At 54.8% G+C, this 26,660-nt stretch overlaps 2 protein-coding genes across 8 annotated transcripts; both read left to right on the forward strand.

Moving 5' to 3' along the window:
* Window positions 1-7,622: 7,622 nt before the first annotated feature.
* On the forward strand, window positions 7,623-14,044 carry GPR162 (G protein-coupled receptor 162). Its single transcript, XM_037390763.1, has 5 exons — window positions 7,623-7,815; window positions 9,467-11,248; window positions 12,075-12,264; window positions 12,842-12,993; window positions 13,160-14,044. The coding sequence occupies exons 2-5, from the start codon at window positions 10,409-10,411 to the stop codon at window positions 13,682-13,684; spliced, it is 1,707 nt and encodes a 568-aa protein (XP_037246660.1). The 5' UTR covers window positions 7,623-7,815; window positions 9,467-10,408; the 3' UTR covers window positions 13,685-14,044.
* A 72-nt stretch (window positions 14,045-14,116) lies between these two features.
* On the forward strand, window positions 14,117-26,203 carry P3H3 (prolyl 3-hydroxylase 3). 7 transcript variants are annotated; one of them, XM_037390754.1, is made up of 15 exons: window positions 14,987-15,494; window positions 15,928-16,080; window positions 16,803-16,992; window positions 17,120-17,251; window positions 18,143-18,276; window positions 18,555-18,644; window positions 18,991-19,043; window positions 19,228-19,286; window positions 20,450-20,574; window positions 20,699-20,794; window positions 21,765-21,915; window positions 22,087-22,204; window positions 24,603-24,678; window positions 25,110-25,250; window positions 25,527-26,203. In XM_037390754.1, exons 1-15 carry the CDS (start codon window positions 15,075-15,077, stop codon window positions 25,734-25,736), a joined length of 2,148 nt encoding a protein of 715 aa, XP_037246651.1. In that variant the 5' UTR covers window positions 14,987-15,074; the 3' UTR covers window positions 25,737-26,203. The 7 variants fall into 7 exon arrangements, 6 of the variants coding, with proteins under 6 accessions (XP_037246656.1, XP_037246654.1, XP_037246653.1 ...); XR_005104717.1 differs by lacking the exons at window positions 20,699-20,794; window positions 21,765-21,915; window positions 22,087-22,204; ... (1 more) ...; window positions 25,110-25,250; window positions 25,527-26,203 and adding exons at window positions 14,117-14,376; window positions 20,110-20,298 and having other exon boundaries at window positions 14,457-15,494; window positions 20,450-20,566; XM_037390759.1 differs by lacking the exons at window positions 20,450-20,574; window positions 20,699-20,794; window positions 21,765-21,915; ... (2 more) ...; window positions 25,110-25,250; window positions 25,527-26,203 and adding exons at window positions 14,117-14,376; window positions 19,371-19,413; window positions 20,110-20,209 and having other exon boundaries at window positions 14,457-15,494.
* The last annotated feature ends 457 nt before the right edge of the window (window positions 26,204-26,660 follow it).

The following is a 26,660-nucleotide window of genomic DNA, read 5'->3' on the forward strand; positions in this document are numbered from 1 at the left end:
CACAGAGCAGAGAGAGCAGGCACCTCTGCGAAAGCCACTAAAAATGGTTCTCACCAAAATGACTCTCTGCGGGCTCAAGGAGATGGGAAAAGGGAGTGGAAAGCCCAGGGAATTTAGGATGAAAGTAAAAGTGTGTTGCTGAGATGCCAGAATGTCCTGAAAGAAAAAATCTGGTAAAATATGTACACAGAAGCCTTGTGTTTATAGAAGTTATTCTGCCATCTGCTAGTGGCAGGTCACAAAGCCCTTGGGGTCCCACAGCTGCCACCGGCTGCGGTCCGGGTCTGCTCGGCTGCACTGGGCTGGCTGGGGGGGCAGCGGGGGCTGAGCTGTGGGAAGGACTCCACATGGCACAGACCCTCCCGCAGGATGCCCGGTGCTGGAGGCGGGGGTTTCTCTGTAGCAGTCACACCAACATCACCGTCACTGGCAGAGAAAGGACAGGTGGCAACAACAGCAGCGACAACATCTGCGAGCCAGGGGAAACAGTGTCATGCATGTGTGTGTCCCCACCTCTCCCCTGGAGTGGGGACGCAGCCCCAGGTGGCTGTGGCAGCAGGTGTGGGCCACCACTGCTCTCATGCTTGCTTCTCCACCATCATCCTCACACAAACAGGAGCGACAAAGGCTGGCGCTAATGCTGTTTTCCTTCCCATAGCTTGTGCACAAAACATGACAGTAATTTTGAAAAAAGCCTTGGTCCATATCCTGGTGCTTGCAGTCACTCCTGCTCCTGCCCTGTCCCTGATGGCCAGCGTACCTTGGGAGCTGTCTGAAGCCCATCAGTCTGCTCAACAAGTCATCACCAGGGCTTAAGAAGAGGCCAAGTTTGGGTGCTGTATGAGGGAAAATGAGTGCAGGGTCCGTGGCAGTCAATACAACCATCATGACAAAGTGGGGGCATAGTCCCCTCAACCAAAACCAAACCCTGCTCCTGCAGTCCAGACCCTTCTCCTTAAATAACTGCTTGAGTACCCAGTTTTGCTTCTCTTTCTACTCACATGGGTGTCCAGAGCAGAGGGATTGATCCTGCACCACCTGATGCCCGGGTGGGACAGAGCAGCACCTTGGGTGAGTATCCACCATGGTCTCCTCCGGCACTGCAGCCACCTCCAGCCGTTCAGCTGCTCACCTGAGGCTCTGGCAGCTGAACCGACCACCCCTGTACCTAAAACCACAAGCTTTCACTTTTTCGGTGAGTCAATCAGCCTGACAAAAAAAAAAAAAAAAAAAAAGACTAAGCTGACAGGTTCTGCCTGGCCTCCAGCACTGAGTCCACCAAACCCGTCCTGCCCGGGATGACATGCCTTGGTAGCAGAGGTGCCCGCACGGGTGGCTCAGGGAGCACAGCGGTGCCTGCGCTGCCTGCGGCTCTGGAAGGCTGCCCCAGCCAGCCCTGATCTCGTGCCAGCAGGCATCAGCAGTCCCCAAGCCCAGGCTGGTCCTTTCCTGGGGTGAGGAGTGGCACTGTGTGGATGCATGCCTGGCATTACAGCAGACATGATGGTGCCACTGGGATGCCACTGGGATGCACGGCCATGTCCACAGATGCACAGCTTCCAGTTGTCCCATCTCGATGAGCGTAACAAAAATGGTAAGCCTTCCTCAACACCGCACCTTTCCTCAGCAGGTCTCCTGATCTCAGCTGTCATGACCCTGCCCTGCTCTACTTGAAACTCACCTGCAAGCCCAAACCGCTCTAGGCTCCAATCTCATAAATCTTTTTTTGGCAGCTCTCCTGTCTGTATGTTTTCACACGATGACCTCCTTTGTGCCCTAGGTGCACAGACCACCCTGACTGAGAGGAAAGGCATCCACAGAGCGAGTCCTAGATGGGCTTTGCTTTCCATACGAGTGCAACAGTGAAAGCTTCAGTGTGGGCTTCAAGGCAGTATGGAGGTGGAGGCTCAGACCAGAGAAGAATAATACATAAGTATTACAAATATCAGTGTTGATGTAAATGCACCTGATGAGTCCCCAGCTGGAGTGGACTGCAGGAACATCTTGCCCAGGCCTGGGGTGCGGTAATGCCACAGCATGCTCCCATCCTGACACAGCACACTGCCTTCAGAGCCACTTTTGTGTGGTCCCTTCCTTGTGGCATCCCAGGGGTGTGCTGCATGTATCCTGGTCCTTCTCAGGAGGCGCTGAGGGCTTCTCCCTTTGCTAGGTGTGACGGGGACATACCTGCACTATGCAATGGAATAATGCCTCTTGCACAACATGAAGCATGGCGATATACAGCTCTACAAAGCAGCAAACACAATGACAGGCATATTTTATCTTGTGGTGACAGCTCGTCAGAGTGGCCCTGAGATGATGGCAGGACTCAGAAGGGCGTGCATGGCAATACTTACAAGATGACAATGATAGCAAGAGCTCTGTGCAGTGATGTGGAAACATCACAGAAAGCAAGAGTTTAGAAAAAAACTGAGAAGTGCTGGTTTCCCCTAACGTGTTAGTCTTTGTGGCACTATAGTTCCCCACAGTTCTGGGCTGCAAAAGGGAAAAAGCACGTTTCAGTCCTTCGGACCCACCTCCAGCGCACGATCCCGTCAGGACCCACAGAGCTGCTCGCTCAAGTGGAGGAAGGGGCTTGGACACAGCTGAAGGTATGTATACTGCCCTGCCCAGTTCTGCTGAACTGGGAACGTGTGGGCTGAAATAACCCAGCCCGTAGCTCTACCTCCCCAAGCCCCTCCTGCTTCCCAGTTTATTTCTGCCCTCTGAGTGCAATGCGAGGCAGCAACTCGTGGATGCTGTCAGCCCGGATCTGCTGAGGCAGTCGATGTGACTCATGCTCCCCGCAGGCTCTGCAGGAAGCGCTCGCATCCCTCAGCCTTCAGAGCCAAATGACCCTGTGTGTGTCTTTGCATGTTCCCAAGGCCTGGAAGGGAGGAAACTGTGCACTTCAGCCTCTTCTAATTTTTTTTTATCTCAGGGGGGAATAAAGGAACAGTTTTCAGCATCCATTTGGGTGGCTCATCAGGCCAGCGCTGCTGCAGAGAGAGGGTAGCTCCCATCCTCCCTTCTCAGAGGTTAAGGTAGAGCAGGAGCACCAGGTTCTTGCAGATGCTCTCAGCTCTGGTCTGGTTCCTTTTTGAGAGTATTCCCAAGTACATGTTTACTAGGAGGATTCATTAGTGGTCTCACATCTGAGCAACACCTCCAAACTATGGCAGGCTGCCTTTGCCTCATGCGTGTCAGCATCTTTCCCCAGCACCCCCCTGCAGAAGCCTTTGGCTCTCCTCTGGTTTAGTTTCTAGCCAGCTTGGCCAAGCCTTAGAGGTGCTTCCAGATCTGGAGAATTAGAGAACAGCAGAATAAGAGGTGGTGGCAGAGACTGCCTCACTGGCAAGGAATCGAAAGGGAAGAGAGGAGAAATCCCAGTTCCTCAGCACTTCGGCACCAGCTGGCTGGTGTCAGAGCGCCTGTTTCAGGCCCCGGCACTGGGAAGTCCCTCCTCTGAGCTTGCCTGTGTGCTGTGTGCAGGTGAGGTCCTGGAGATGAACAGCAGTAGCAGTGACGCTGGCTTTGTGAGGACCATGGCTCCAAAGGGGCCACCACACCAGCTGGAAGAATGAGGGGAGCCAGAGAGCTTCCCTGGCCCAGGCCAGCTGCATCCAGCATGTCAGCGGTGCTTCTGAAGTCTGAGCCTATTTTTACATTAAGAAAAGTTGTTCCAGTCTTGAGAAACCTCAGGCATACCTAGACAAGCTAGGGGAACAGGTGGTAAAATGAAAATTGCAATGCTGTGTTACACATCCAAAGAAAAGAAATCATTTCAGCTCCTTCCAGACATCGTAGGTTCCCAGATTAATGATTCAAGAGCTCCTAATTATCCTTTCTGTGCATGAGAACAAGCAAGTAAGTGTTCAGTAATTTTGGAAAGTGGTATAATTAAATTCTGAAATGACATTTTTACATCCTTCACAGACTGGAACTCACTGCACTGGGATTTCAGTGATGCCACAAGGGCAGGAGGGATAAAAAGGGGTTGGTAGAGCCCAGACAGAAAAGAAGATGCAAAGCATTGCATTGGGCAGGTAGCGTGGTGGGGGAAGCAGGAGGATAAATCCACCTCTGCTAAACGGCATGCGGCGGTGTAACAACCACGTATTTGACAAGCCTACACTGGCTCTTCCTTTTCTCAAGGAAAATACCTTATACAAATACTTATGTATGTGACAGAGGGAAAAAAAATCTTTTAGAAGGTGCCCAGTTGTGTAAGAAAAAACATTCAGCTGTAAACAAACATTCACAAGGTCAAAACCCAGTTTTTACCTTGCAAGCCCTTCATATTTCTGTGTGCTCATGACCAACATGGTCAGTTGTCTGTCCCCTCATGCCAAGCTACTACCACTTGCCCATTTTGTAGACAATTTGTCCAGGAAATCTCACTAAATCTTTGTGTTAAGGTGCTAGAAATAGAATGTGAGTTTTGGATATGACAAATCTACATTGCAGTCACTGTCTTTTCTGAAGGAACACGCCAGTGTATCTGTTTGGCTGGGTTCTTGCCAGCCATTAACGCACCCTGCTCCAGAGCCAGAAGGGGTGCCAGGAGCCCGCGGCGAGCACACCGGTGTAGCCTCATGCCGGGGCTGGGGCCACCAGGGCGGATTTAATCACATCCCTGATCGGCAAGGAGAAACACGCATGAAAGCTCCCATGGTCACTGCCCAAGTCCTGAGCCAGACCTGCAAACCACCACAGCCCTGTGAAGCGGCACTGGCTGTTCCATCAGTGCTTTTGCTTTGGGGATTCTGATGTTTGTTTCTTGGTCAATGAGCTCTGTTCCTTGAAGAATCCAGGGCACCTGCAGGAAGAGCATTTCCCTGGGCCTGCAGAGCTGCTGTCCAGAAAAGATTTCTTACCCTGACACTGTAACAGTGGTGTTTCTTTGGGCCTGGATGCCCAAGGGTATTATAGCGAGTAGCTGAGCCTTTAGGCAGTGTATCGCTGGTCAGAGCCCAGTCTGGCTCTGCAGGAATGAAAAATCGCTCCCAGCTCTGTGAGTCTTTCTAAGATATGAGCAGGGGGGGTGGTGTCTCACTTGTAGCCTGGACGTGCTAGATCCCAGAGAACCCTGCACCGTGATGGGCCTTCAGGATTTCCAGATCCAAGCATTGGTGCTCCTTTGCACATGTCCTGCCAATGTGCAGCATATACACAGTTGCGACCCCCTTCTTACCAAAACTAATAAAACCAGGTGTCTGGAAATCTTGGGCAAATAAAGAGAGTCTTTGAAATCCATTTAGATGAGATGGATGGACAAGCACCTGCTTGGGAGTATGACAGCCTTAGGGTAAAAGCTCTCCTTCCCACAGAGTTCTTTCCACTTCACAGTGAATCCTTGATTTTGCACTTTCATTCAAATGAAGAACCCAGCCACATCTGCAAACACAAGAAGCCTCGGCGAGATATGAGGGGCTGCCCCCAGCTCTGCTCACCACTCTCTGCCAGGGGTAGCCCAAGCCATGAAGAGGTGCTGGGCTGCAGGATGTCCCTCCCAGAGCAGAGCTGGGGCCGGCAGTCAGCACCGAAAGTGTCAGGAGCTTGGTTTGCTGTGAGATAACAAGAGGATTTATTCACCCACGCAGGCAAGCTAACAACTCACGCTAAGGAGACTCAGCTTCTGAATCAGAAGAGGGTGGTAATGTGGAAGTTATCACATTAAGTAATTCATACAAATGACACGACTGGAGCTGCCCAAATGTTTATATTTGTGGATATAGACCTCACTTCAAGGCATAAACCTCCTGCAAATTATGGGAGTTGAAAAGAAACGACTGAAGGGGGCTGTAATTGCCCCTTCGCACGTCTCTGGCTCCGGCCGTTACTGGACTGACCACTGAGATGAACCAGCCCTGGGCCGCTCCCACGTGGCAGCTCCTGCGTGCCAAAGAATAGCCAGAGCAAGGCAGCGGCATCATCACCCACCTCCCTCAGAGACATCCCTCACCACCTCCCCAGCAGAAAGCCGGACCTGTTCCGTCAGTCCTGGTTCTGCTCACTGCCTCTAGGCCAGGCCCCAGCCACAGCAGCCAGTGCTACACACACGGGGCTGGGCTCAGAGGGATGGCTTTTGTACCTCTGGAACTGCCCTGGGAACCAGCAGCACCTCCAGCTGCCTGGCTCAGGAGCCTCTCCTGCCAACCCGTACAGCGCCCAGATTAAATTCCTTGGTGTCCAAGGCACTTGAGATCGCCTTGGCTGATATTCAGGATGATGTATGAAATCTGCCCTGTCAGAGGGGGTGATAAAGCTGAGCAGGCCCTGAACTCATACGGTCAGGTCTGCTTCAGCAAACAGGGTGATGCAGCAGGAGCAGATCCATGGGGAAAACACTGATGCTGAGGACTTAGTGGCCATGCTGTAGGTGTCTGAGGGCTTCCTTCAGGCTAACCCTAGCCCAAAGCAAAGCTGAGTACTCATAGTCCTCAGGGCACATTCGTTGCACATCTCGAAGGTCCTTTCAGATAAATTGTTCATGTTCTCCTGATCCAGACAGTGGTGCTAACGCAGCTGCACCCTGACTGCCCAGAAACAGGGACTCCCATCCCACCCCCCTATTCTGATGGAGGAAAGGAATGTAGAGATTTGGTGGATATCAGGTCCCAAAAGGAAAAAGACAAGGAAGGTGTTGGTGCCTTCACTTCAGCAGCAATGCACTAACAGGGAAATGAGATGTCTTGTGAAGATTTTCTAGCCAGGATTGTCCTCGCCGAGGGGAGACAGCTAGAGGGGGAGCTTTACCCCTCTGACATGACCGACCCACTCCCCTGCACACTGCTCCCGCTTGTCTCCTTCCCTCTGGTCCCCTTCCCCTGACTGTGGGACGGCGCTGCCGGCTGCTGATGGCAGAGGCCACCACAGCAGCTGAGCCACGGGTGGGCTCTACTCGCCCAGGGCAGCTCGGGGCACGCCGCCCTCCGAGCACCCCTCTGCGAGCCCCGGCCCTTCGCCTCTGCCCCGCACCAGCACCCAGCCCCCGGCATCCCCTCCGCGGTGGGTGCCTCCTCATCGCCCCCACTCTGGGAGTGGGAGCCCAGCGCCGCCTTGTCCTGCAGCTCCCACTCCAGGGCCGGGGTGCGTGCGAGGGGCGCCAGCTGCAGCAGCCCCTGGCCCGGGCCCTGGCTGAGCGCAGCCCCGGGAGCCGCAAGGACCCGGCACGGCCGGGCGCAGCCTGCCCCGGGATCCCGCGCCGGGAGGGACCGGGACCGGGGCCAGGGCCAGGACCGGGACTGGGACCGGGACCGGGACCGGGACCGGGACCGAGGCTGGGGCTGGGGCCGGGGCTGGTACTGGGGTCGGGGCTGGAGCAGGGGCCGGGGCTGGGCCCAGCGTCAGGGATGGGGATGGAGCTGGGACCGGGGATGGGTCGGCGCCGGCATCTCCGCCGGGGCTGGGACCGGGGCAGGGGCCGAGGCCGGGGCTGGGGCAGGAGCTGGGACAGGGGTCGGAGCCGGGGCTGGATCTGGGGCTGGGACCGCCGCCGGGGCTGTGGCTGGGGCGGCGGGGCGGGGGCCGAGGGCCGGTGCCGGGACTGGGGCGGCGGCTCCCGTGGCCGGCCGGCCGTCCCGCCCCCTGGCTGCTCGGGCCGGCGGTGCTCCCGCCGCCGTCTCCCGCCGCCGCTCCCCGCCCCTCGCCCCTCGCCGTCGCCCCGCCTGGCGGGTGGCCGGAGCGCGGGGCCGGGGCGGCTGCCTGCGGCGTCCGCTGCGGCGGCCGGGGCCGGGGCCGCCGGGGCCGGGCAGAGGCGCGCACAGCCGCGCGGGGCGCCCGTCGCCATGGCAGCGCTTGCTCCGGCGAGAGGTAAGATGGGTCCCTCCGGCCCCCGCCGCCGCGATCGGCCCCCGCTCCGCTCCGCTCCGCTCCGCTCCGCCGCCACCGGCCCCCGCTGCGCTCCGCTGCGCGCCGGCGGGCAGGGCCGCGCCCGGGGGGTCCCGCCGACCCCGCGGCCCCCGCTGCGCTCCGCCGCCGGGCAAGGCTCGGGGCGACCCCGGGGGGCAGAGGGAGGGGGCGGCGGAGGCAGCCCCGCATCCCCCTCGCGCCGCGGGTTGCTCCCTTGCTGTTATTCTGGGTCATCTCCCCCGCAGACCCCCGCCCTCGCCTTCCCCTGAGTCACCGGCCGCGGGGGACTCCGCTCTCCCCGCTGGTGGGATGGGCGGGGGGCTCCGGCCGGGGAGCAGAGCTAGGCGGGGGGTCGTGGTGATGGGGGGTGTCTCCGCGCTGGCCAGCCGGCATCAGCTCCGGGACTCTCCCCTCGTCGGGGGCGGGAGGCCCGCAGCTCGGATCGGAATCGGGCCCCCAGGCCAGCAGGGGCGGCAGGGTTCCTTCCGCGGCTGGGGAACAGCGTGGGCCACCAGAACAGCCGGGTGGGAAGGGCGGCAGAAGGAGATGCTGCAAGGAAATCCGTTCCCCTGGGATTGCCAGGGCCGGCTGGCTCCGTAGCTGTCTCCAGAGGCCACAGGCCTAACTGCGGGAGCGCTGGCACTGGGGACACAGATGAGCCGGGGCAGGGTGGCCAGTCCCGCCATGGCAAACCACTGCAGGCCGGGCGGGAGGGGGAAGAGCCGCAGGTGACAACGGGGAGCGTGAGAAGATCCGTAGAGGCAGAAGGAAGGGCAGGGGCTGGGTGGGAACTGAGCTTCTAGCTCAGGCTAGGGGGGCACTGAGCCATCCGCAGAAAGGTGAAGCGTACATCTGCTCTGGTGAAGGCACAGAGCAGGGCTGTACCTTCCCGGGACATACTGCTTGGGCATCCCCTTTAGATGAGGACAGGAGAGGGGGTCTGAGCTGGCAGGAGCAGGGCTCACTGGCAAAGGCGAGTTGCCTCAGGGCTGGCTTAGCAGCCTCCTTCACTGGGTTTGTAACCATGGGGTGTCTGGAGACCAGAGCTGCTCTAGCAGGGACATGCTGGGAGGGTGAGGTGCGTGGCCCAGGGGCTCGTGGTTCAAGGCTGCGGGATGGCAGTGCATTGCTGGAGTGGCGGCACGCGCCCGCACGCAGATGGGACGGGAGCAGCAGGTTAAAATCCAGAGCGATGGCAGAGAAAACTGGGGGGCCAAGGCTGGCGGAGTGGTGGGAGCCATGCGGCAGGAGCAAGGAGTGTCGCGGTGGGCGCGTGGGGAGGCAGGATGGGAATGGTGAGGAGCAATGCAGATCAGGCCTTTCATTACAGAAAGGGCATTAGCAGTGCTTTGGGCAGGGAGCTTCGGGCTGGAAGGGCAGGGAGCACAGCGTTGTCCCAGCAGCACTGGAAGGAGCAGCATGCTGGGAGCCAGAGTCCAGCCTGAGGTACACAGGGGCTGGTGCAGATCTGGCTCTTCTGTTTCCTGAAAGACACAGGGAATGCTCTGCGCAGCCTAAATCCTGATAAGGTGTTTGTGTGGGCAAGGAGAGAGAGAGATCTGGGGAGACAGAACGATCTTAAATTGCTTTCTCTCTTTTCTCTCTTCTCCAGTGAACCTCATGCCCTGAATCTCCAAGGGAACCTTCGAAAAGGACCATCCCCTCCCCGCCGTCTCCTTACTGTTTGCCAGCTCTGCCCCGCACAGTGCAGGAAAGCTTGAAAGGCTGAACCCTGGCAGACAGCAAAAAGGACAACGTAGTGAGGGTGCCGTGAGGTCTTGGATAGGGAACCCTCTGAATCTTGTTCCTCACCCTTCACTCTCTGTGGATAGCTGACAGCCTTGGCAGGAACCTCTACCTGGCCACGAGTGTGGCATTTGGTGAGGGGGATCACACATGGTGTACGTGCCACCCTTGCCATTTCTGTGGGACCTTTGTCCTGCCTCCCACCACTTCTGAAACTCTTGGCTAGCTCCTCACTTGCTAGGACTCTGGGCAGCAGGCACTTGCTACTACCAAACTGTTTGGAGTCCCCAGCAGTCCCTGGTTGCGTGTGGCCTTCACCAGTCCCAGCAGAAGGTGGTCCCTGAGGCAGAAGGTGGCTGGTGGGCATGTGAAGTAAGGAGAGCTTTTTCTTTGGGGGAAGAGCGGAGGAGGGGGATGAAATAGATGGGGAGGGGGGGAAAAAGTGAGCCCAAGCGAGTGAGGGAAGAAGCACTGGCAAGTGTTCATGAGAAGGAGAGAGAAAGAAGGTGGAAGAAAGAAAAAGAAAGAGAACAAGGGGAAAAACAGGTGGAAAAGTTAGAACAAGGGAAAGAAATATAATCAAACAGAACGGGAAGGGAGGACTGAAAGTGAGACAGAGCTGATGGCTGTTCTGCCTCGCGCCTGGTGGCAATGCCTTGAGGAACCCCTTCAGCGTGCATACGCCTTGCATCACAGCAGCGGCAGCAGCAGATGAGGAGGGACGTGGCTCCCCCAGTGCGGAGTCCCCCTTGCCCTCTTACAAAACCCCAGCGGCAGGGACAGGGTGCAGCCTAGCAGGAGTGGCAGCATGGGGGACTCTGAATCAGAGTCCACCTTGCACAACAACTCGCTGTGGTGGCTGGCATGTGGGATGTTAGCCCTGTTGGCAAACTCTTGGATTATCCTCAGCATCACGGCCAAACAACAGAAACACAAGCCCCTGGAGCTCCTGCTATGCTTCCTTGCTGGGACCCACATCCTTATGGCAGCAGTACCCCTCACCACGTATGCTGTGGTGCAGCTGCGGCGTGAGTCCTCTGACTACGACTGGAACGAAAGCATCTGCAAGGTCTTTGTTTCCACATACTACACCCTGGCACTGGCCACCTGCTTCACAGTGGCCTCCCTTTCCTACCACCGAATGTGGATGGTGAGATGGCCAGTCAACTACCGGCTGAGCAATGCCAAGAAGCAGGCTCTGCATGCAGTCATGGGTATCTGGATGGTATCATTCATCCTCTCCACCCTGCCCTCCATCGGCTGGCACAACAACGGCGAGCGCTACTATGCCCGTGGCTGCCAGTTCATTGTCAGCAAGATCGGGCTGGGCTTCGGTGTCTGCTTTAGCCTCCTGCTGCTTGGAGGAATCGTCATGGGCTTGGTGTGCGTGGGTATCACGTTCTACCAGACCCTGTGGGCACACAGAAGACGCCAGCGGTGCCGCCATCAGAGACCGGAGGAAGCATCATCCTGCTCTTCATCAGCACACACCACATTCAATGTGCCGGCCATTGTAGTGGAGGACGTACGAGGCAAAAGGAGGTCTTCACTGGATGGCTCTGAGTCAGCCAAGACCTCCTTGCAGATGACCAACCTCATCAGCGCTATTGTCTTCCTGTATGACACACTCACTGGGGTGCCTATCTTGGTAAGCAGCGAGTTCCCCCTTTCCCTTCAGAGTCTGCAGTTAAACTAGATTTCCCTTCCTCTCAACTTTTAGAGAAGAAACTTTGTCCTCTGTCCACCAGCCGCAGAGCTGCTGCATCTGAATCGGTGTTATTCTGAGAACCAGTTTTAAAAAGATTGCAGTAATTCTCTCATCCTTCCGCAGTGGCATTTTCTTAAGACAAATCTAAGCCTGGGGAATACACACCACACAGCTAAAACCACTGTGGAAGTTTTTAAGTGTCTGAGAGGAGAGGGAATTACTGTGCAAACTTACAGGGGGCTCTACCTCTGTAAAAACGATGAGATTTCCATTTCTCCAATTTGCTGCTGGAGAACAGATACACCAGCTTTAAAAGCTGTTGCAGAGAGGTTTTTTCCCTTCTGCTTGTACGGTCATAGTCAGCATTCAGGCTTCGGCTGGCTGGTTGATTCCCTGCGAAACTGGAGAGCTGAGGAAGTTCTTAAAGGGAATCATTAAGAGAACAGAGGCTTAGTCACAGCTTTTCTTTCCAGTGGCTGTGTCCTTTGTCAGCACCTATTTAGCTCCAGCTCATAATGAACACAGGGAGGGAAGAAGGGATGCTAGCACCAGGTCTTACGCTACAGATATGACAGCTTGGAATATGGTCCAGCAAACCTGGGACAACACCACAGGAACAGCATTTCAAAGGGGCATGGGGTGATGACTTGGAAAATCCTTTACAGACAGATTACATTCTACTACAGAATTGACTCCCATTATCTTTCTCCCTCCATCCCCACTTCTGTCTTCCTTCTCATCATTGTTTCTCTCTCTTACCTTGAAGGTCGTGAGCTTTTTTAGCCTGCGCTATGATACGGCCCCCACCTGGATGGTCCTGGCTGTGCTCTGGTGCTCCATGGTGCAGACCCTGCTGCTCCCCTCCTTCATCTGGTCCTGTGAGCGCTACCGAGCAGATCTCCGCACTGTCTGGGAGCAGTGTGTGGCTATCATGTCTGAGGAAGACGGAGATGATGGTAAGCCCCTTGCCACCCTTTCTTCACTAACTCCCTCCTCAAAAGACCACAGCAGAGGAAAGAGGGGTCTGCCTTGGGGAAAGGACTTGATGGCACTCGGAGCGGTGGTGTGGGTGGCTAGGTGGGATTTGTGTTACAGCTTGGAGTTGGCAACCATAAGAAAATTTATTCTGGAGAAGGCTCTGCCACTTGCTTGCTGCCTTAGGACTCACTAGCATCCAGGAAAAATTAGCGCAACATCCTTCACAGTAGATGCCAAGAGTAGAGACGATGTGTACAGCTGCCAAACCACAGCGAAAGTGACATGCTGGGCTTCAGCTGGACTCACTGATCCAAAGGTCCAAGTTCTGGCAGCAAGCGATTCAAAAGCGAAGCGGAAGAAACAGGGCAGTCCCTGGGTGCTTTAGTGCTGCTGCAAGCAGAAAGACGAGGTCCTTGTTCAGAGGTGAGTCCTGAGGGGCTGTAGGGAGGGCAGCAGAAGTCAGACAAGCATTAGGATGGCGTCCATATAATAGATGCCCCGATAACCCTCTGCTGGCTGAAAAGTGTTGACTGCTGTTCTCCTCTTTGCCATCAGATGGGGTGTGCGATGATTATGGCGACGGCAGGATCTGCAAAGTAAGATTTGATGCAAATGGTGCGGCAGCTGTGAAGCGGGACTCCCGGGATATCAAGCTGCTACCCATGCACCACATGTTGTTGCCCCAGGACAAGGTGCACTATCTGCAGGTGAGCCGAGAGCTGGCAGGGGCAGCCCCACAACACATGTCCTTCCCTGTCAGTCTCCCGTGCCTTGTGTCCTCTTGAGCCTCTCCTCTTGAGAAAGCCCCAGCTACTCCCCTCCGGTTCTGTCTCTTTGAGTCTTCCATCACCTGCCTCCTTCTCTGTTTTCCAGGTCCCTATCTCCCGGAGAATGTCACATGATGAGACTAACATCTTCTCCCACCGGTCCGCTCCATCCTTCCTACACAAGTGGTCTTCTTCTGACGATATCCGCATTTCCCCCCCCCGCAAGCCTGGAAGCCCCGGCTTCTTGCCTCCTCAGCTGCATGACTACCAGCACCGCCGGCGGCCCCCAGAAGATGAGCTGACAACCCTACGGCAGTTTTTGGAGGGGGGGCTGATGCCCCGGGGCTCCAGCTCCAGCGCCTGCTTCTTCCGAGATGAGATCACAACGTTCATTGACGAGACGCCGCAACCCACCCCAGCCTGCAGCCCACGGCACTCCCGTCTCTTGCTTGCATCACGCCGCGATCGCCGCCTCTCCCTCGGCAGCAGAGAGGAGGAGAACACCGACCGGCCACGGCGCTGCTCCTTGGCTGGCAACGAAGCCTGGCATCTGCCAGATGGAGAGCAGGCACCGCGCGAAAGGACCCTTGAGGCCTGCGAGCCACAGACCTTCCAGGATCCTAAACTATAAGAGATCGCATCAAAAACATTCAGTGCCATCACAATTTTTAAATAAAACTTCAAGTGTTCCCTTTGTCCTGGGACCCGATCACTAATTTGCATTCTCATCTTTCTCGCCAGCAGGCAGGAAACATGGCACCCCATGCTGGTGGGGGTAAAAGAAGTGGGACAGACCCACAGAAGGTGGCTCGACTGACGGAAAGACAGCCTGTGCCTGCTCTCAGGTTACAAATACATCAACCACCACCACCACCACCTGGCACCCTCACCAGTCCCATCCCTTCATGAACTCCACACCCTCGCATCTGCTCTGCCCGAAGAGACAAGGCAGACACAGAATGGTATTAAAATTCTATATTTGGAGTGTCAATCGTGTGTCTGTTTTTAAAATAATATATTAGTAATAATTTTGTTTCCATAGAAACAAAATGACTGTCCCAGTGTTTAATGAAGCTTCTTCACAGGCTTCTGGAAGGGAAAGGCGGAATGTGCGAGGCTCCTTTCCTCCCTCTCCTTCCCTTTCTTGTCAGTGCATTGGAAGGCAGCAGATGCTCAGCAGCCCAAGGAAGGGAACGAAGCGCGTGGAGGAGCTGTCACGGGAGTCTGGGTGAAAGGTTTTCCCTGGCTGTTTCAGGGGACACTCGGGCTGCCTACAGCTACGCAGGAGCGGCCTCTGTGTTTTCTGATACTGCTCAGCAAAAGGTATTGCTTTGAGGCAAAGGCTTGAAAATAATTAAATTCTCTCCAAAAAGACCCGGAGCCATAACACCTCCTTTCACCAGTGCCAGCTGTTGGTTCCAGTGGGAACACTGCATGGGAACATGGCGGCCCACACTTCTCACACAGACGGGAAGGTGGCAGAGCCTTCTGGGGGAAGCCCCCAGCCGCCCACGCCGCCGAAGCCGGGAGGGGTGAGGTCTGGAGCGGGCTCCTGGCCGCCAAACCCTCCTGGCAGGGCGGTGCAGGGTAGCGAGCGGCGGCCGGGCCCTGTCCCGCCCGGTGCTGGCTGCCGTTCCAGCCAGGGGCCAGGGCTCGGCTGTCGGCGGGCAGCCCTTCGCCTCCAAAGCGCTTCCCCATGCGACGGGACGGTCAGGCCGTGCCCGCACCGGCGGAGGGGCCAGCCACAGCCGCCGGGGGGCACCGCGCTGGGCCCGGGGACCCGGGGGGCAGCGCGGGGGCCGCCTGGCACACACCAGCCTGCAGGACCGTGCCGGGCAGTGCTGGGCCCGCCCCGACCCCCGGCAAAGGCGGCAGGGCCTGCCGGCCCGGAGGGGGCCTCGGCCCCGGCCCCCGCCCCTGCCCAGGGGCGGCCGGCCTCCCGCCCACCGCGGCCCCGGCCCGGCCCCCGGGGTGGGCTCAGCCCGCGGCTCGCCAGGCTGCCGCCCCCCGCCTCCGCGGCCATGGCGTCCCTGCTCGGCCTGGGCCTGCTCCTCGCCGCCGCCGCCACGTCGCCGGGCCGCCTAGTCCCCTACGACCTGCTGTACGCGGACGGGGTGCGGGCGTACTTCGCCCGGGACTGGGGGCGGGCGGCCGAGCTGCTGCAGCGCGCCCTGCACAGCTACGCGGGGCTGCGGGCGGCCCGCCGCGCCTGCCGCGCTGCCTGCCGCCGGGAGGCGGCCTTCCTCGGCGGGCCGCCGGCGGGCAGCGGGCCCTGGGAGGCCGCGCTCTTCGGGCGGGTGCTGCAGCGCGCCGACTGCCTGCAGCACTGCCTGGGCCGGCGGCTGGGCGCCGCGCCCTCCGCCCACCGCGCCAGCCTCGCCATCCGCCGCGACTTCCAGCAGCGGGAGCCCTACAACTACCTCCAGGTCGCCTTCTTCCAGGTAGGGGCCGGGGGCATCCCGCGGTGGGCGCCGCCCCGGGCGCTGGGCAGGCCCCGAGGGGCTGTGGAGGCCCGAGCCGGGGGCTGCCGGCTGGGAGGGTGGGCAGGGGGCTCTGCTGGAGGGCTGGGGGATGGGAGGGGCAGGGGGCTCTGCTGGAGGCTGAAGAGGGGGTGGGAAGGGGGCTCTCTTGGAGGGCCGAGGGGGGGTTGGGCAGGGGGCTCTCTTGGAGGCTGAGAGAAGGGGGTAGGCAGGGGGCTGTGCTGGAGGCTGGGTGAGGTGGTGGGCAGGGGGCTCACCAGCCCACACAGGGGCTCTCAGGGCAGCGTGGGGAACAGGTGCCCTGTGGGTGCATCCAGGGAGCATCTGGGTTGGGGGGTGTGAAGGGAAGAGGGCACACAGCAGTGTGACAGGCGCCGCTGCCTTTTCTCCACAGCTGAAGAAGCTGGATCAGGCGGTGTCCGCCGCTCACACCTTCTTCGTCGCCAACCCCCAGCACCTGCAAATGCGGGAGGACATCGAGAAGTACCGTCGTATGTCAGGGGTGAAGTCAGACAATTTCCGGGACCTGGAGGCCACACCACACTGGGTGAGGGTTCGATGCAGAGCTGGGCATCAGCAGCGCTTATCCCATCCTAGCGACCAGTCTGGGACCCTGATGTCTTCCCGTATAAGGTCCATGGCTCAAGACAGGGCTCCCATACATAGAATCATTGAGTGATTTCGACTGGAAGGGACCTTAAAGATCACCTAGTTCCGATGCCCTGCCATGGACAGGGACACCTCCCACCAGCCCAGGTTGCTCCCAGCCCTGTCCAGCCTGGCCTTGAGCACTTACAAGGATGGGGCATCCACTGCTTCTCTGGGCATCCTGCTCCAGTGTCTCACCACCCTCGACACAACAAATGTCTTCCTTAACACTGATATAAATCTACCCTCTTCCAGTTTAAAACCATTGCCCCTTGTCTGGTCATTACGGGCCTTGGTCAGAAGTCTCACTCAGTCTTTCATATAAGCCCCCTTTATATTTTAAAAGCTGCAAGAAGGTCTCCCTGAAGCCTTCTCTTCAGGGCGAGGACAGACCATTGCAAGTGTGATAGAGAGACTTTCTGGTGACGGTTACGGCAGGCTGCAGGGCCTTGGAGAAGAATATTTGGCTTAAGTCCAGAAGATTTGCTGTCACTGCGTGGTGGGCTGTGGATGATCAGGCAGGCCCCTAGATGTCAGCACTACCCTGTGAGCAGCTCAGAGTCTCAGGGCATCGTTTGGTGTCACCCACACCGATGGGGGACCTGGGTCTGTCCTTTGCAGGAAGCATATGAGGCTGGGGTGCAGCACTACAACGCAGATGAGTACGTGCAGGCTGTGGCCAGGCTGGAGGAGTCACTCACAGAAGCACTGTCAGCACTGGAAGAGTGTCGTGCCCTGTGTGAAGGGCCTTGGGAGGATGAGGTCGAGGAGGAGGAGGAGATGCAGCCTGGCCTGTACGAGGCCATTGCAGGTAGCATGAGAGGCACAGAGGGTTGGGTAGGAAGGCCATGTGCCCCACACTGGATATGCCCAATTTCCCTGTGCTCCTGTCTGGAAGAAGTGTGAGCTCCTGCCTTTCTTGCTCCTCTCTCTTGCAGCCCATTATATTCAGGTTTTGAAGTGCAGGCAGCAATGCGTCCTTGAAATTGCCACAAAGCCAGGGCGGATTTCTGCCACAGAAGATTTCATACCCTCTCATCTTGATTTACTGCAGTTTGCCTATGATCAAGGTGAGCAGAGCCACGACCCAGCAGGTTATGCTGTGGTATCCCTAAACTTGCCCTTTGCCTCTGGACCTGGAGGGCAGCATGTCATGGGGACAAGTGACACACTGACCTGTGCCTTACCTCTCTCTACCCCGTCTGCTCCCCAACTCTTCCCAGAATCTCTCTTCTCTTGCTCAAGCCTGTGGCCACCCTGGGAGAGGTCCCTTGTGATCCACTTCAGTCTCCCTGTGCAGCTTCTGTGATGGGTGGCTGCTGCTACTTCTTTCCTTCAGCACGCCCCATTTCAAGTCCTTGCTCCATCCATCTGCTGTGTATTTTATACCCTCCTTTTCAGTACGTGGCTCCAGACCAGATCCCCACTTCCTAGCTAGAGCATGTGCGTGCATCTCAACAGTGGTATTCCTTCTGAGTCAGCTCTGCCTGCCCTCACTGAACTGATGGCCTGTTGTGACACTGGTCGTCCTGTCACCCTGTCACTTTCACATGTCCCTCAGTTCTCTTGAATGCTTCTGCTCCATCCCATACTGACCCAGCTGTCTCATCTCCTCTGTCAGACCATTGGTAAAACTTGTATCCGAAAGACCCCTCATCATGTCTATCGGGTGGGGGAAGTGGGACCATCTTTCTTTCAAACACATACATACTTTGTCTCCTTTGAACAAGTTCCCAATAAGTGTTTAAAGTGAGCCCATTCTTCACCAGGGTCATTCCCTGTATTCTCTGCCCATCGTTAGGTAGACTCCCAACTAGGCAGGGATTGATGTGTGCTTGGTGTAAGGCCTCCTGCTACTGGATCCCAGCTGGGGCATTGGGTGCTGCTGGGCTAAACACATTTGCTGCTAACATCAAGCTTTGAGAGACTTACTTGTTTGTTCTGTTCTGTCCCTGCCCAAGTTGGGAACCAGACACTGGCTGCTGAATGTGCTGCTTCCTACTTGCTCTTCTATCCCACGGATGAGCTGATGTTGGAGAAAATGAGAGAGTATCGCACAGAACTGGGAGAAGACACAGCTATCACAGCCAGACAGGTAGTTACAACCCCAGGTCTGTACTTTTTGGCCCTCTTCTGTCCCGTACAACAGGATCACAGTCCAGGAGACAAAAAAGGAAACATGTTTCACTGTAGATGCATGTCAAGCCCAGGACTGAAGGAACGAGCCTGAGTTTACTTACAGTCTGTACCAGGCTCTTCAGGACAGAACTGGGCTTTCATCGTGCACAGCAGTGTGTTGGGGCAGGTTTCTGCCGTGGAGAGGGATGGGGTTGTCTTTTGTGGCATAGTTTGACAGGCTCTTTCCTTCCTTAGAATATTGAACATTATGTGCAGAGATCTCTGATGGAGAAGAAGTTGATTTATTATGCAGTGGAGCATCTAGGAGGAGTGTTTAACGACCCTGTAAGTAACAGTATCATCTTAATCTTCCTGCCCTGATTTCACCAAGACAGTTGCCAGAATTCACTTCAGTAGCACCTGATCCAGAAGGGATCAGATGCTGATGAGAAGGTCCCCCAAGTCCTTATGAGGTGGATCTTTAAGGCCTTTTTGCTGCTCAAAGACTGAAGTTAGTTTGAAACTGCTGCTGTAACCATATCCATTAGCCCAATCTGGCTCTTGTCAGAAGCAGGCCAGAACCGGTGGTCTGGTAGTCAGTGGAGAAGTGGGACAAGGAACTGGCCGTTTGACATGAACCAGTGTGGGACAAGTTTGTTGTGTATTGAACCATCTGCATTTGTTCCTACAGGATCTTTGGACTCCAGATGACCTGATTCCTGAAAACCTCAAGGGAAAACACAGGTAAGGTTGGCCAAGTCGTCTGGAACTGAAATATAAGTGTTGGAAGTAGGGGGTGGTACAATATACCTGCTGAGGAATGGTCAAAACAGGAACAGGAAGGATGTGAAATGCTACCGCAGAGGAGGGTTAGGCATAGCTCTGTGCGCTGACAGGCCTGGTCTCTGTTTTTTCCTTTGCTTCCGAGAGAGGATCAGGAGAAGCAAAAGCAGCAAACTCTGGATGTGGAAGAGTGGGAGAAGAGGGGTAAGTAAAAGAGCTTGGAGAAGGACTGGGATTCAGTCAGCCAGGCTTAGTCAGACTAAGTTCTGTCTTTTCTTCCATCCTCAGACATTTGAATGCTAGATGCAGACTGACTCGAATGGCTCAGCAGGTCTTCTCACTGTTTCTTTTCTCCTTCTTCGGTGCATGTGTAGTCTTGCAAAATCTCACTGCATACATGTCTGGGATGAGATTTCAAAGAGCACTGTGGCTGGAGAAGCTGAGAGCAGTGATGCCTGAATACGTGACGTGCCTGTGGACATGCAGATCCCTGTTCAGTGTGGCAGGCATGTCTACACCAAACCTGGTTCAACTCCACTAGCTCGACTTCAAACAACAGTTTTTGTGAAGGAGACAAGGAGACGGGGCTGGGGAACAGAAACTGGAAATAGGCTATTCGGCTTGGGCATGTCTTTCCCGGAAAAAGACAAGTCCAAATAGTTTGTGGCTGAATGCTATAGACTGCAGTGCAGTGTCCCATGTTATTGCTGGTCCTCTGTTCTTAGGTGCGGACAAGCAGCCTCTTACAGGGCTCTTTCCTGGAGTCTTTGCTTGAAGTGACCCCAGGTGGTCCTCTGCTGTGACACATGGGAGAGCAGGTCGTTCTGAGGGCCTGAGTGCCTTGGCATTCCTGACCATCCAGGGGTCAGAGGCAGGGGGGTAAAAAGGCCAAAGACCAAATCACCAACTAATATCCTTTGCTTCTCTTTGGGGCTGAAGAAAATCGATTCACTGGAGATAATCCTGCGATAAGATGTGTGATTGAAAGGAGAGTTGATGGAGGTGTTTACCTGCTTCTTTTCTCCAGAGCCTCACCCCAGTAGGCTGGACCTGTTCTGCTGCTGCGATCCACAGTGCACTCAACTTTCCCCAGCTCCCTGCTGCTCTCCCAGCAAGCCCAAAGTTTCCGCTGGCTCCTGAAGCACTCGCTGTAGGCCAGCTTCCTCAGCTGATGCTCTGGTTCCCCTGAAGCATGTGAGGGGTGCAAGTGGCCCAGGTCTGCGAGGAGTGGGCACTTCTGGGGGACTGTCCTATCTTCTCAGAGAATGTATAGTGTCTCTCCACTTCTTTATTCAGGCTGGGGGTGGATGTCTGAGGGCTTCTCATCCAAAGTTTCCTTATATTCATCTGTACTTGCTTCTTGACAGGTCCTTTGCCTTTTGAGAGTATTGCTGTCACGATGGATTCCCGCCAGATGAATGGAACCCAGAGGGTCGTATTTGACAGAGTGCTGACGGAGTCTGAGTGCAGGGACCTTCTGCGGCTGACAAAGGTGAGACCTGGGTCTTGTAGGAGCTCCTGTGTGCATGCTTTCCTCCTCAGCAGGCAGGGTTGCAGTGTTTCCATGGAGGATGGATGGCAGCCTCATGTGTGCCATTTGTATCCTTCTGTTCCAGGCAGCAGGAGAAGCAGGAGATGGCTTCCGGGCAAGACGGTCGCCTCACACCCCACATGAGAGATTTGAAGGCTTAACTGTTTTGAAGGCCGCACAGGTAAGCGGTTCTGTGAGACTGCTGCCTTCTTGATGGTCCAGAAAGAGTGTTTGCTACCCGCACGTTTTTCTCTGTGAAGTGTATGCTGGATGAGGTCATGGGGGTGTTATCTTCCTTGCAAGCACATGTATGGTCTCCCCACCCCTCATCCTCCATGATCACATTTAGGCACGTTGTACACGGTGGGCCTGACAAGTGCTTTCTCTTCTGTGAGACAGAGTTTTGGGATTGCTACTTGTCCCTTAGCAGTGGTCTTACAGACAAGCTTAGCTTAGAACTGGAGAATAAAGGTGGAAGGAGCCTCTGGAGCTGTCTAGTCTGACCTCCTGCTCACAGCATGGCTAATTCCAAAGCCAGATGAGATTCCTCAAGGCATTGCGCAGGCAAGTCTGGAATATCCCCAAGGGTGGAAATTCCCCAGCCTCTCTGGGCACCTGTTTCAGCGATGTACCTACCTCTCTTGGGACAATGAAATTTTTCTTTATATGTAGCTAAAATTTCCCCTGCTGCAGCTTTTGCCTGTCACCTCTCGTCTTTTCAGCATGTCCCTCTGAGGAGAGACTGTCTCCATCCTCTGTATAACCCTCTTTTAGGTGACAGGAGACTGTTGTTACATCCTCCTTTGGCCTTCTCTAGGCTGGAGAAACCCAGCTCTTCCAGCCTCTTTTTCTAGGTCATGTGCTCCAACACCCCTGCCATCTTAAGGCTCTTCACTGAAGACTCAACTCCAGTTTGTTAGTGTCCCTTGCATACCCAAAATGATGCTGCATTCCAGATGTGGCTTCATGTGCTGAGTAGAAGGAATGAATTGCTGTACTCCTGCCTTGTATTTACATGAGAAAACATGTTCTGTTCTTGCATGTGTGACCAGAGGAATTTACACAGCTCTCTCCTGTACTGCATACATGTATCATTTCTTAAGAGTATCTTTGTATGTAAGTATTCTTACAGGCTTGGTTTTCACTTGCAGCTGGCCCAGAATGGGGATGTGGACTGGAGAGATGCCAAATTGCTTCTGCAGGCCAGTGAGAAGTCGCGGAGAATCATAGAGTCCTATTTTACTCCTGGAAAGAAACTCCATTTCTCATTCACACACCTTGTGTGCCGGACGGCTGTAGATGGTAACAGTTTCACCCTGTTAGTCCCTGTCTCCTGGAGAGTATCCTCAGTCCCAGCCACGTGCTCTCAGGAGAGTCTCTTCCCTTTTACTCTCACTGTGCCCCTTTCTCTCTGCTTTATTCTTTCTTGAAACTGAAAATGCCGGTATTCTTTTTTGTAACTTCCCTTTTCAGAGGAGCAGGAAGGCCGCATGGATCTTAGTCACCCTGTCCATGCTGATAATTGTCTCTTGGATCCTGAGGGGCAAGAGTGCTGGAGAGAGCCACCTGCCTATGTGTACAGGGACTACAGGTAAGAGAAGGGCACCTGCATTAGATCATGTGGAGATCAGAACGCCTCCCTGGCCCCATCAGAGAATGAGCTCAGCTTATAGAAATGAGGTGATGGGTTGTTGGCTCAAAGCCAGCCAGGACTGTAGCATCAGGCAGAGGCTGCACCAGTGGCTTGAGAATGAGGTGTGAAACACCTTCCCTAGGTTGGGGAGATGATCTGCCCTTTCTCCCTTCTCACAGTCAACGTTAACAGAGAGCAGAATGAAGCTGGGAGGCTGCACAGACTAGAACCATGATAACAGATCATTGCCTTGTGGGTCAACCACAATACTACAGGCCACTGCCAGCCCTTATGACAGTCTTGTTTCTTCTATTCGAGTTCTGTCTTCCATGGTTTTCCATGCACTGCAGGAGAGAGACAACCAGGCTCCTTGGATTTCCTTTGTTTGAGCAGTCAGTGTACTTTGACTATTCTCTCCGTTCATCTGTCTCAAGATTCACTGCCAGTGCTTTGTGTTGGGTTTTTCCATTCCATGTGAGAGTTTTTTTCCAGCCTGTGGCAGATTTTGTTACTCTTCTGTGAAAGAACCTGAAATATATTTTAAAGATGTTGACAATTGTTGCATGCTGTAGCTAAGTGAGGTCAGTTCACCGCAGTTGATTCCTCCTATTTACCATCCCATCTCTGGGCATCCAGGAATCTTCTTTGCCTTTTCTTTGAGTGGTAGCTGTACCTTGAGCAGAAATCCTTTCTGAACAGCCTATGGTAAGGGTGTGGGACTTGGAGGGAATTCCAGTATCCTTGAGTCCGTTTCCCTTCTGATACTGAGTTGGTATAGTCAGATTACAAAGTTACCAGGCTCTGTCATGTAACTGGTTAGATCTCTGCCCCTTCTGTGGGAAAGCTGTCCTGTCACCTCGCTCCTCCCTGGGTAGTGGGCTTCTCTAACTTCTGCTCAAATGTATGTTAAAATATCTTCCTGGCATCTGTGCCACTGACCTATTTCCAGGAGTATTCATGTCCTCTTGCAGAATGATTTGTGAGTGACCAGCCAGCTCACAAGGGCCGAGCAATTCCAGTGTCCTTTTGAAAGAGGTCCTTGTGCTCTGGGCTTCCTGGATTTCTTCTTTGTATTTGTGCTATGGTCATTAATGAAACTATTGAACAGGATTGGGCCCAGGCGTCCAAGAGTCCCAGTGCTGCTCCTCCAAGCGAACAGTACTCCTTTCGGTGCCCGTGGTGCACTAGGCACTGTGTGCTGTTCACGTGCTTTTTTTCACCTTCTCTGTATTCCTTAGTAATTTGTTTAGTGGAACTGTTTTGAGTACTTTTACCAGAGTCCAAACTGCTGAAGATCAAGCATGTTGTCCTTCCTTGGGAAATAACTGTTTTGTCAAAGATTGTGTGGCTAGCCCAATCTGCTTTTAGTAACCCCACATTACATTTTAAGACTGTTCTCTATTTACCTCTTGTCCTTCAGTTACCCTTCTCCTCAGAAATGGAGTCTAAAGCCCAGCAGACTCCTGAGGTCAGGCTAACAGGCCTGTTTATGCTTCAGCCCTGCTGCCTCTTCGGGCGTGTGAGAGCTGCCCTTGCTTTTCTCCAGTCGTGTTACCACACTTCAGAGTCTTACTAAAACCCTGTGGCAGAAGAGCTATAACTTCCTGGGTTTCAGGGTTGGTAATCCTCTTGCTGTCCTTAACGTTTTGTTTCAGCAGCCACAGTATTGATTTCTGTTTCTTTCTCCCAGTCCCATTAATGAGCCTCTCTTGCTCCTCTGACATTTTCTATCAACTTAATTGAATACCAAGAGGAACTCAAGTAGTTTGTGGTCCATTCTTTCACCTGGTTGACTGTGGTCTCGCATGCACTACACAGTTGCTTCAGTACTTCTTTTTTAGTCTAACATATTAGTAAAGAAATGTCTTGGTTTAATTTTCTTTTTTGCATGCACTGAGCCTCTTTTTGACCATTCTTGTGTTACCCTGAAATTCCCTGACTCTTAAGACATGGCCTTCTTTGCTGATCAGCCTCCTTTTCCAGGCTTTGGATTATTTCCAATCTCAAAACATAAACGGCGTCATACCAGGTCAGAACCAAAGTCTGCCTAGCCCAGGGCATTGTCACAACAATGCCACAGATGCATGCTGCAGAGGATTAAAACCAAACCAAACCAAACCAAACCAGGACAGGAGTGTAGAGCTGACTCCCTGGTACGCTCTCCTCGCCTTCTGTGGCTTGCAGCTCACAGTCTCCTCTGAGCTAGGTGCTGCTGTACTTCAAATTGATTCTGTTAACTGGTCTGCTCGATTTTTGAACCACTGGTATCCACAGCCTCCTGTGACAAGAAGTGTGGGGAGACACCTGGGAGGAATGACCTTCACTGTCTTTACGTCCTCTTCCTTTTCATCCACAGTGGCATTCTCTACCTCAATGATGACTTCCAAGGTGGGGGCCTTTTCTTCACTGAAATGGACACTGTGACTGTCACAGTAAGTCTGGGACTGGCCAAAAGAAGGAGAGAGGACTGAGGGTGAGACAGTCTGGGTGGAAGGAAACCAGTTGGTTATTGGATCCCACCACTCCAAAAAAAACAGTCCAGTGCTGGTGCTGTGGCAGATTCAAATAGTGGCAGCTAAAGGCAAATTGAGGCAAACCACAGACAGAGGAGAGGTTAACTCCTTCCCAGCTGAGATGTTCCAGCCTCTTGCGGTCTGTGGGTGTCTGTGACCTGCGTTGTCCCTTTGATTCTCTCTCTATCCCCAAGGTCTGCCTTGCTTATAAACTGGCAGTGGGTGCCTAGCAGCTGTCTGCCTAGCAGCTGTCTGCTCTTCCATGTTCCCAGAGGCAGTGTGACCTCTGTAGGACTGTGTACCCCAGAGCAGGGGGGCTACTGACTTCATTGTCTCTTCTCTCCTGGCAGGCTAAGGTGCAACCTAAGTGTGGGAGGTTGGTAGCCTTCAGCTCTGGCAAGGAGAACCCCCATGGCGTGTGGGCAGTGAGCCGTGGAAGGCGCTGCGCCATTGCTCTGTGGTACACGCACTCCCAGGAGCATGCTGAGCAGGTAAAGGACCATGCTGAAGAAATGGATATGAGTACCTCCAAGCAAGAACAGATCACCCTGAGGAATGGCTTGTGGGCTTTCCCGTGGGGCAGGGGCTAGTGCAGCAGCGGGGGGCCGTCCTCTGACCAGGTGCTGGGTGGAGGGGCCAGCCTGTGATGGGTCCTGCAAGGGAGAACAGGCTCTGAGGGGCTTGGATAGATGTGGCAAAGATGAGATGTGTCTTGTCAGCCCCTGCAGGCAGAGCCAAGATTCTAGTAGTCATATCTGTCTATGCAGGAACGGGTAAAGGCGGAGAAGCTGATGGAGCAGAGAGCTGTGGAGCAGGACCGGCCTGATGGAGAGCGTCGGGGGGCTGATCGCAGCGGCAGATCCTCCGCAGAGCCTCCTGTTCCCAGCGGCGGAGCCAGGCCCACGAGCCAGAGACAGAAGCCTGGCTCAGATGGGACACAGCAACCCAAGGAGCTGCGGGCCAGAGATGAGTTCTGAGCACATGGGGCCCCGGGGGCAGGACTGGCACACACCATGGCCTGGTGGGTTGTGGTAGCACCGGGACCACGGAGGCCTGTAGCGCAGTGTATTAGCATGCTAGAGCTGTAGCGATGGGGAGGGATGCAGCTTTCTTCTCTGTGACATCCCAGCAGCTGAAAAATGGGTGCAGGGACAGAGTATGAAAGTTGGTGACACCAGGAACTTCCTTCCCTGCCTCACCAATGTGTCTGTCTCACTCAGAAGTGAGAAGATCGGGTCTCCTCACCCGACTCCTCTGAGTGCCAGCTTCTCTGTCAGCCAGGGCCAAACCTGAGGGGGAGGAGGAGCCTGGGGTTAAAGAACTCAGAACGGAAGCCTCTGCATTTCCTAAGCGCCTGTAAACTCCAGAACCTCACAACTGGTCTGAGGGAGGGAAGGTGAGGGACTGTGAATATATGGAATAAAAGCAAAATTTTGGACACAGACGTTGGTGGGAGCTTGAGTCTGTACACCAGGAGGGAGACATGCACATTTGTTGCTGATGGAAATTTAATTAACCAATTATGGAAAGAGATTGAGCCCTCAGTGAAAGAAAATGAAGTGTTTGCCCAAACGCCAGCTACTTCCAGTGGGGGAGAGCACTGCCATGACTTTGCCCTGGATAGGGTGGGGAGTGCCTTTAAGAAAAACCACTGTACGCTCATGTTTCCCCGCAGCAGGGCCTCTTTTTTTTCCCCCCTCCCTTCCCATGCACCAAACTGCCCCTGAAAACAGAAGAGATATTTTGTTTATCATTTTCCACCCTGCTGTCACTGCACGGGGGATTAGTGTCCGAGATGGGATTATATTGTAGCCAAACAGGAATTGAATGGGGTGGATATGGAGTATCAAAAAGAGCATTGACCCTTTTCCTGGGAAGCATTAGAGCCAGAGATCAATCAG

The sequence above is a fragment of the Falco rusticolus genome, chromosome 5 (genome assembly GCF_015220075.1).
Source record: "Falco rusticolus isolate bFalRus1 chromosome 5, bFalRus1.pri, whole genome shotgun sequence".
In the NCBI taxonomy this organism is placed as follows: Eukaryota; Metazoa; Chordata; class Aves; order Falconiformes; family Falconidae; genus Falco; species Falco rusticolus.

Bases quoted from the DNA above. Each gene is read 5' to 3' on its own strand.
- GPR162 (XM_037390763.1), top strand. From the start codon at position 10,409: ATGGGGGACTCTGAATCAGAGTCCACCTTGCACAACAACTCGCTGTGG. The intron at 12,265-12,841 runs GTAAGCCCCTTG...CTTTGCCATCAG, and splicing joins TGAGGAAGACGGAGATGATG to ATGGGGTGTGCGATGATTAT. The intron at 12,994-13,159 runs GTGAGCCGAGAG...TCTGTTTTCCAG, and splicing joins ACAAGGTGCACTATCTGCAG to GTCCCTATCTCCCGGAGAAT.
- P3H3 (XM_037390756.1), top strand. From the start codon at position 14,122: ATGAAGCTTCTTCACAGGCTTCTGGAAGGGAAAGGCGGAATGTGCGAG. The intron at 16,081-16,802 runs GTGAGGGTTCGA...TGTCCTTTGCAG, and splicing joins TGGAGGCCACACCACACTGG to GAAGCATATGAGGCTGGGGT. The intron at 16,993-17,119 runs GTAGCATGAGAG...TCTCTCTTGCAG, and splicing joins CCTGTACGAGGCCATTGCAG to CCCATTATATTCAGGTTTTG.